The sequence below is a fragment of the Dipteris shenzhenensis genome, chromosome 22, assembly GCF_047967505.1.
Source record: "Dipteris shenzhenensis isolate YYH24624 ecotype China chromosome 22, Dip_SZ_1.0, whole genome shotgun sequence".
Classification (NCBI taxonomy): domain Eukaryota; kingdom Viridiplantae; phylum Streptophyta; class Polypodiopsida; order Gleicheniales; family Dipteridaceae; genus Dipteris; species Dipteris shenzhenensis.
Window position 1 is genome coordinate 1,992,983 of NC_141617.1, and position 9,087 is coordinate 2,002,069.

Consider the following 9,087-nt stretch of genomic DNA (forward strand, 5'->3'; position numbering starts at 1 on the left):
CAATGTGGTCTTGCACCCAATAATGTTTTGTCCAATCAAAAATAGTTTTCTGGATCAAGTAACATTTACAGGGCCTACACATTTCGAGGAAACCTTCAGTCGATTCTTTAAAGACACTCTTAAAAATATTCCACATGAACAAGGCGAAGAGGCACAAGGTGAGAATATGCTAAAGGAAGCAAAGAAGGAATTCCTCCTTCATTGCAGATTCTAGCCCATTGATGGTCAACATTGGGCTTATGCTTGTAATCAGATCGCAAAGGAAGCAAAGGAGGTCAAAAGACTCACTCCAGAACAATTTGCAAAGATAAGTTCATTCCATTATTATCCTACAACAATCTGTATATTCAAGCATGAGATCAAGTATTTGATTGAGTCCGAAAGACTTAATCATTATGTCCATGGAAAGTGTAAGATATCCTCAACATCAGATGTCTTACAAAAGGCAAGGGTTATATGGACAACATTTGGTTCTCTAAATCCTGATTTGAAGCGAAAGGTCACAAAAGCAGACGCCGACACACTCACGAACTTCTATACTTCTTTGAGTGTAGCTGTGCCTAGGGGAACTCAAGAGCGAGAAGAAAGTATGACAAGCCTCAAGGTGGTGATGGACAGATATGCCGACTACACTTCTATCATATTTCATCCTGTTGAAGTATTCAATGAGATGCTTGAAACGTGCATTGCTTGTGAGCGTGGACAGTTGACCTATGAAGCTCCTTTGTTTATCTCCGGAAAGTCAAAGGTAATGGATAAGAAGGAGTTGATGGCAAGGATGTGGAGGGCTATAAAGTACTTACCTGACAAGTATGCATCCATGGCAGCACAAAAAATTTTAAAGAAAGAATGGTTTTTCGGAAAAAAAGACAAAGACCGCTGCATGGAAGAATGCATCAATGTACAGGTGAGGCGTGATGCAGTGCATAGTGCCATTAAGTATTTGTTGTCAGAGAAACAAATTCCACTTACTCATTGTAACATTGACTATAATGTGGTGAAGCATATAGCTTCTTTGTCAACACCCAAGGTAAAGCTATGGGCAAACAGGTGGATTAAAAAGGATGAAGATGGGTCAGAAATAGTAACCTCTTATATGAGAAAAGAAATCCCACAACAGGTGGTTGCATATGTGGAAAGATTAATCAACAAGATAAGGATGCCGACAGATATGCACCAAAGCTTTCAATTCAATGTAGAAGTTACAGCAGAGTCTGGAAAGCTTCTGAACTTCAGGGGAGTCTAACAACCATTCATGGATCTACTATCGACCACATTTGGACTAACAATAGAAACGAACACACATCCTTTGGAACAAACTTCATTTATTGGTCCGACCACTGCCTTCTTTACACAAACATGAATATAAGTTCAGGGCAGGCCTTCTGAATGTAATTCACCTTGTTTTCTAGTACTTCTACATTTTAAGTGAACTTTTCTATCAAAAAATTAGAAAGAACATTCAAGTCTAGTATGCTACATATTTTGTGAGTGTACGACTCATTAGAGAGGAGAAATCTTGGAGGATTGAGCATGCTATAACTAGCTAGAGGTAAATGATCATTGAAGTACTAAATTGAATCAAATTAGCCTATGTGGAGCAGATGTCTCGATGGGATTCTTGCAAATGAGGATCATCGAAAACAATGGTGCATGTATGCACGGAAGCACTTGGCTCCAACTTGTGGGTTTTACTAGTCTTTAGACATTGTCGATTGTTTAGTAAGAAATAATAAAAAGGAAACACTTTGAGGACTTACAAGATCCATTAGGCTTTGCCAAGTATCTATAGTTATTTGCATGCTCTCACATTGACTGCAAAGCCAGTGCCTTTAATAAAAAATAATAATTATAATTTAAAACTGAAAGGTAAATCGACGTTATTTTTCCTTGAAGGTTTTACGAATGATACCTGCAAAGTTTTGATGTCAACTTTTAGGGTTTTTTTTGGCTTTATTTTTATAAACAGATCTAGTAGAGGACAATCTCTTCACCGGCAGGTAAAAGCCCTTTCAACATAAAATTTGATTTTTTTAACAAGCGAACTTGCTTTTCTGGCAAACGGCTTTTTGGATAGTATTTTTTTTTTCAAGCGATGGCTTCAGCAGCAGTTAACAGGCGAATCAGCTTTAGATCCTTGCTCACAAACAAGCACGCTACACCTGGATGAGCGACCGGAAAGCTTGAAGTGACTTGAAGACTTGTAGCTGGAGGAAGCCTCCAAGGGAATCGTTGTAGGGAGAGCTCAAGCATGAAGGGCCCTAAATTGATTTATAGCCAATGTTGAAAGGGGTAAAAAGCACACACAAGCTAAAGCTAAAAGCTGAAAACCAACAGTCATCTAAAAGTAGAGGTTAAAATTTTTAGAAATTCCTAATAAGAATTCCTGAAACTCAACTCAATCCTAAAGCAGTGTCTGTAGGAGAGCGAGTGCTAATAGGAGAGCAAGTGCTAACAAAGAAAATGCAGCTGCAGAACACTGCTTTTCACGTAACAGTCGAAAAAAAGGATTCGTTCCTTCGTTACGATGCCATCATGTAGAGATGAGCTTTTCAACTGCCTGATGAAATCATGATTCCTCGTCGTCGTCTTCTGTCCAACTCGGAAATGCTCCCATGAATCGTGCTTTCAGAGCTTTCACCGTGCTTCTCAGGAGTGCCTCGTCGTCCTTGAACATCCGGTATATTTCTAGGCAATATTTTTGCCTTCTTTCCACTTCAGTTCTCCTCATTGCTCGCAATGCAGGTACGATGCGGGGCATCTCTGTGGACGGAAACTCGACGATGCAGCGGTGCCATTGCACCAATGTGTCGAAAGGTTTCACATAATTATCAACAACAAGCACAGGGATTGCTCCCGCACTCAGAATCTCCACGAACCTGTACGAGCTGGGCTGTATTCCCGCGGGAGCCAAACCGAATGTAGAATTCATGAGATCCTGAAACTCGTAGCTGGGATAAGCGGCATCATCTTCATCGCAATGCGCTCCCAGACTCGGATCTTTCAATCTATGACCATCATTCACAAAGTGCTTGCAGGAAGTTGCAACAATTACGTCCTTGCCATTGTGCATTCCTCTAAAAGCATCAAAGCTTCTCAGAACTCCTTCTCCTTTCATATTCTGGTTGACGTATCTCAATCCTCGAAAGGTGAGGAGGTACTTTCTGTCAGAAGGTTTGATGGATTGGAGTCCTGACAGGTGCCTTCTGCCTTCTAATGGAATGCTGATGTCGAAACCGGGTCTGTAAACTGTTTGATGCATATCCGAAATCATAAGTGAGGCATACCCGATGGTCCCAGGAGCGGGGCCTTTGAACCTATAGATGTCTGTAAAGGTGATGATTACATGATTCAAACCGCCATTCCAATAAGGTAATTGGCTCGGATGTACTTCAGATCTGTATATACCTGGTGTATCCATATAAACGAAGAAAAGGCAGGCCTTCTCTGGATCTTCCGTGTGCCACCGAGTCTTATTGAGGAGAGAGAAGAAGTTCACGGGGGGGTTCGGCAGGTCGTAGCTGTAAATCAAGATATCATCCATGTTGTCGCACCTAGAATAATTGAAGCAAGTATCGAGTGTGCAACGCGGGAATTCCACAGGATAGTGCCAGACCTTACCTTCAGCATACCAAGGGCCCTGACGAGTGTGCATGTTTTTCATGGGGCAGGGTTCCTGAACAATCTCTTTCACGACGATGGGGGTGGGCGGCTCTGGAGATGGGCACCTGCAGTCGATGAGGATGGGCTGGTGGTGAAGCAAGGGTGGCTGAAGGGAGCATTTGCAAGGGCCAGCGGGGACGACGAGGGAGCTGGGCAGCTGGTGCGAGGGTGGTGGCAGGACAAGGAGCCGGTGGGATGAGGGGACGACGAAGGGATTGTTTCGGACGGTGAAAAGAAGGGCGAGGCAAGAGAAGCCAACGAGGCAGGAGAGGGAGAGGAGGGGAAGGGAGAAGCGTGAGCGGAAGCAGCAGTAGAGTTGCAAGGCCATGGATTCAGCAAGCGGAGGAGGAGGAGGAGGAGGAGGTGGCGATGGAGTGAGAGCGGAGCGTAGCAAGAGAGGTTCACGTTATGGAGAGATTATTTACGACGTGATGCACGCAAAGCTCATGGTGCCGACAAAGGCATACCTTGTGTGGGTGGTAAGAGGACATATACCCAAGTAATAAGGCATACCTTATGTGGGTAAAGAGCACATTGCGGAGGGACGATTCCCAGGTTCCATCTTCATCACCCTTATTTTTTGGCTCTCTCCATAGTTTTAGGATTTGGAATAGGAGCTCGTCGTCCCTCGTCGACCCTCCTAGTCGATTCCGTAGATGGCCCTGGAATATCGTAGCTGGATGCCTGGCGCGCCGACTATGAACTCCGCCTGAAAGCAATAGCTAAAGGACACGATAAAATGGAGGAGGAGAGTCTAGAGCGGGACATCAAGTGGCACCAACAGATATATGGTGCGTCATGCTGTCTGCACGCTGACGAAGGAGACGCAGGAGAAGGAGGTCCCTTTGAGAATGAAGAACGTCCATGGCTCATGGGTGGCGACCAAAGGAAACAATCAGCCCAACCGGTTTGCGCGCTGCCAGGTCATAAATAGGATCAATACGTGAAGATCGCTCTTCATCGAGGTATCTATTTTCGCTGCTAACATCAAGGAGTTTGGTGTGATGTAAGCCGTGAAAATAGGCTAGGAGACAACTGCGGGGTGAGCTGACGGGAATAGCTCGGCATTTCGGTGCAAGCAGGCTGAAAAATTCGGAGTTGAAGCGTTACGGGATGGTACTTGATGATGGGTTCCTCTGATTCTCGTCTTCTCTATCTCTTCTTTGTAGCCAACTTTTCACTGTCCTTTGCCTTTTCCTCGATTCCCTCGATTTGCAGCCTTGCTTGCAATTCCCTTGTGTGTGTTGCATTTACCTCAAATTGTGCCTAATATTTGAGTCTTCTTAACCAACTATTCTCTATACGTTCCTCATCTCCTCATCATTTTGCACATGTGGTTTGTAAGTCCCATGCATAGTAGGTGCACTCCTATCTCATTCGCATGAGGCGATAGTGGAGAATTGCACTCAAAACTATTCTTCAAGTTGATTAACTTGGTTTTGCTAGTCGTGCCTTTGAATAGGAGACTTCCACCTCCATGCAGTTGCTCTTATGATATGGAGGCATAGAGGATGTGGCAAGAAGAACGAAGATGACTTAGGATTATTACTAGATGACTTAGGATTATTGTGGCTCAAATGGCAAGGAAATGAGTGCAACCACTACCATGGGGTAATTTTCCAAACTTTCCACAAGGTAGAAGATTGATCAAGGGAAAAGATTTACCATCTCTTATGTATGGAGCTTGCTCTTTTCTTTTAGAGATTGTTATTTAGCGATGTTTTGGACTTAGGCATGTTTATACCCATTTTATGAAGGGCGGGTATAGGGGGAACAATACCCCCCCTTAAGACTATCGTCCGAGGTTCCAAGGGGAGCTTACAATAGCTATTGGGCCCTCCTTAGTAGCGGTTTGAGGGCAGCACCCCTGAATCCAAAAATACATGAAAATTTGTGCATGACTTGTATGGTCAAAATTGTAACATAAGGGTGTGGCTCACATAATATGAGAGTATTGGATATACTCCTTGTATCTTGTATCTTCTTGCTTGCTAGATAAGAAAAATGCAAGACTAACTATTCTTCAGGGACAGCACCCCGAAGATAAAAATACATGAAAATTGGTGCATGACTTGTATGGTCAAAATTGTAAGATAAGGGTGTGGCTCACATAGTAGGAGAGTAGTGGATAAACTACTTGTATCTTGTATCTTCTTACTTGCTGGATAAGAAAAATGCAGGACTAGCTATTTCTTTGTGGACATAGCCCATACTAGGTGAACCATGTGTATAGGTTTCTCTCTTTCTTTTCCATTCTGTGCACTTTTTGTATTTTGTATTTTATGCATTCCACTTCTCGCATTGTTGCTCTATTATGACATTGTTCCTAACAGTGGGTATTAGAGCAATTTTTTGAGCAAAGTCCGTTGACTCATTTGGAAGGAGGTTCCTAGTTTGAGTGGGAGAAATGATGGAAGAAGGCAAGTTCAAAATCGATAAGTTCATTGGCAAGACTACCACATTGGAAGATGCAAATTGAGGATTATCTGTACCACAAGGACCTTTTCTTGCCATTAGGCATGATTACAAAGAAGTCGAAGAGTATGTCAGTTGTCAAAGACTGGGAGTTTCTTGACAGAAAGGTGCTAGGCCCATGATATAATTGTGCTTGGCAGTGTCAGTGGCTTTCAACATTCTTGAAAAGAAGACAAAAAAGGACTTGGTGAGCATGATGGATGCGCTGCTAACAAGGCATTTCTTATGAAGCATAGCGTCTATTCAAATTAAAAATGCAAGAAGGTCGGTCTGTAGTAGCTAATCATTTGAATCAGCTCAATACAAATACAAGCCAACTAAGGTCTATAGGAGTAAACTTTAATGATGAGGTTTGAGCTCTCATGATTTTATGTTCATTGCCAGAAAGTTGGGATAGCTTGGTCATGGTTGTGAGTAACTCTGTTTCTGGGTCAAGCACCTTAAAGTTGATGATTTTGTTGCTATCCTCCTTAGAGAGGAAATGCAACAAAAAAGCGCAGGTGAAACATCAAGTAATGTTTTGAGTTGTTAAAACAGGAAAAGACAATAGGAGAAAAAGAGCCCAGTACAGAGCAACAAGTCAAGAAGAAGCAAATCCAAATCCACAGATTCCACAACTCTTGATAAAATCATTGGAGATAAACTTTCAAAGGTTGCAAAAAATGAGAATGTGTAGCAACAGCAGCAACAAGAACCTCAAATTCCTCTAGGTACACTTAGGAGGTCTCCGAGGGTAAGTAGACCACCTATGAAATTTTGTCCTTCTTTCAATTATGTTCTGTTGACTAATTCTAGTGAAGCAAAAATGTATAAAGATGCAATGTAGGTCGAATCCAAAAAGGAGTGGGAGAGAGTCATGAAAGAGGAAATTGACTCTTTGCTATAAAACCAAACTTGGGATTTGGTTTGCTTGCCTATGGAAAAAATGGCATTGCTAGATAATGTCACGTTGACTTTCAAAAAGAAATAGTATGCCATGAGAGACTTCACATAGTGGACTTTTGTAAATGCCATGAAGAAAGCTTGGTTCTTAGTAGACAAGATAGACACTCTATTTTTAGTAATCTCAAAGAGAGAGCTTGAGGAAGATGAGGAGACATGGAATGAGTCCTTCTCAAAGAAGGTTGTGAATGGAGCCATTGTGGTGGGAATAATGATCAAAAGGAATTGTAATTGTACATAGTCTTGCATATGAGATTTTTAATTTTCTCGATCAATGAAGGATGCCAATCACTTTGTGACTCCACCTCCAGAACCCTCACAATGTTTTGACTTGATGCCTGCATTGGTGGCTCTTAGCTATCGATCTATGGAAATAGTTCCCCATTGTGGAAGCATAAAGAATGCACTCAAAGCTTATGCTTAAATACTTTGAGATCAAAGCACGCTCAGCGGAACTTCTACGTGAAGCAATACATGCAACGTTGCCGCAGGGACCTTGAGAAATGGACGATGCCACCCACAAACATTAAGATGAAAAAGCTCCATTTGCACATCACTTGTAGAGAATAGAAGAAGAAGAAGGACCATCCAATGTACTCGTGGTACAAACCCCTCCCAAAAGGCTGTTTCTTGCTACTCCAAGTGACTGCACCACTCCCAAAAGAGAACACATATCCACTGGTAGATCATCTATCAGAAATACTACCAGCCCAATCAGCATCAGTGTATCCATGCAATTGTATCTGAACCCCAGTCTCATAAAATAGTCCATACTGTAATGTGGACCTCACATACCTTAGTATGCGTCTAGCCGCATCCAAATGCAAGTTCCTTGGAGCCTGCATAAACTGACTTACCAACCCAATAGCACAGCTCAAATTTGGCATGGTAATAGTCATATAAATCAAACTTCCTACTATGCATCTGTACATAGTAGGGTCTTCCAGAAGCTCACTTGCATCTGCGCTCAGCTTCACATTCTGCTCCAAAGGAACTGAAATAGGCTTACAGCCTGTCATCCTATATTTGGACAACAAATGCAAAGGGTAAGAACTTCAATAGCCACGGTTCTCATTGCAAGCTCTAGAAAAAGAGGCTACCTCTCTACAAAGAAAGGTTCCCGAGAAAAAGGATTGGAAGGATAAGAGGAAGATTAAATTGTACAAGAAGAAGAAAGAATCTCACTAAAAAGTTTGACTCTTCATCATAATGAGGGTATGAAAAAATATGACCCGTGATATGTTTGGAACATAAGCTAGATATCATGTGAAATCTACCTCTATAGAGAGAGAAAGCATCTTCACAAAGAGCAGACAATTGGGTGTTGCCTATGCCAAATAGATTTTTGACACTTTTGTGGATGGATAGGACCAATACCATCAAATGTAGTGCTCCATCCAATAAGATATCTACCAAACAACCCTAGCTGGAAGGATATGGTCATTCTCTAGGGCCTTTGGAGTTTAAAAAAGAGTTCACTAACTACCTTGGAGGAAGAGCTATAGCTACAGGACAAGAATATGATATTGGGGTACATGAGCACATATTGAAAGATGCAAGGAGAGATTTCTTACTCCATTGCGTATTTAAGCCTATATATGGTCATTACTTTGCATATGCTATGAACTAGCCAAAGAGGCACTCAATTTAAAAAGAATTAGAGAGAGAGAGAGAGAGAGAGAGAGAGAGAGAGAGAGAGAGAGAGAGAGAGAGAGAGAGAGAGAGAGAGAGAGAGAGATCAAGTATCTTTTAAAAATATTAGCTCTACTTTAGAGATGCTGATGAAAGTGAGGACCATATGGAAAACATGTGGGCAACCCACAAGGAGACTTTACAAAAGAATTGCCACGAAAGAAGATGCATAAAACCTTGTTTGATTCTACACTTGCTTAAGTACGATTGTTCCAAGGTCAAAGCAAGAACAAGCCATCATTTTCATCCTATTGAAGTGTTCAAACAAGTCGTTGTTCTATGTGTTGCATGTGAGAGGGGGGAGATCACATCTAA

The 9,087-nt window shown here is 42.1% G+C and overlaps 1 protein-coding gene across 1 annotated transcript; it reads right to left on the bottom strand.

Annotated features, from left to right (window-relative positions):
• Window positions 1-2,569: 2,569 nt before the first annotated feature.
• LOC147887611 (uncharacterized) lies at window positions 2,570-3,991 on the bottom strand. The gene has a single exon (XM_087393062.1). It carries the CDS (start codon window positions 3,989-3,991, stop codon window positions 2,570-2,572), a length of 1,422 nt encoding a protein of 473 aa, XP_087249188.1.
• Window positions 3,992-9,087: the final 5,096 nt, after the last annotated feature.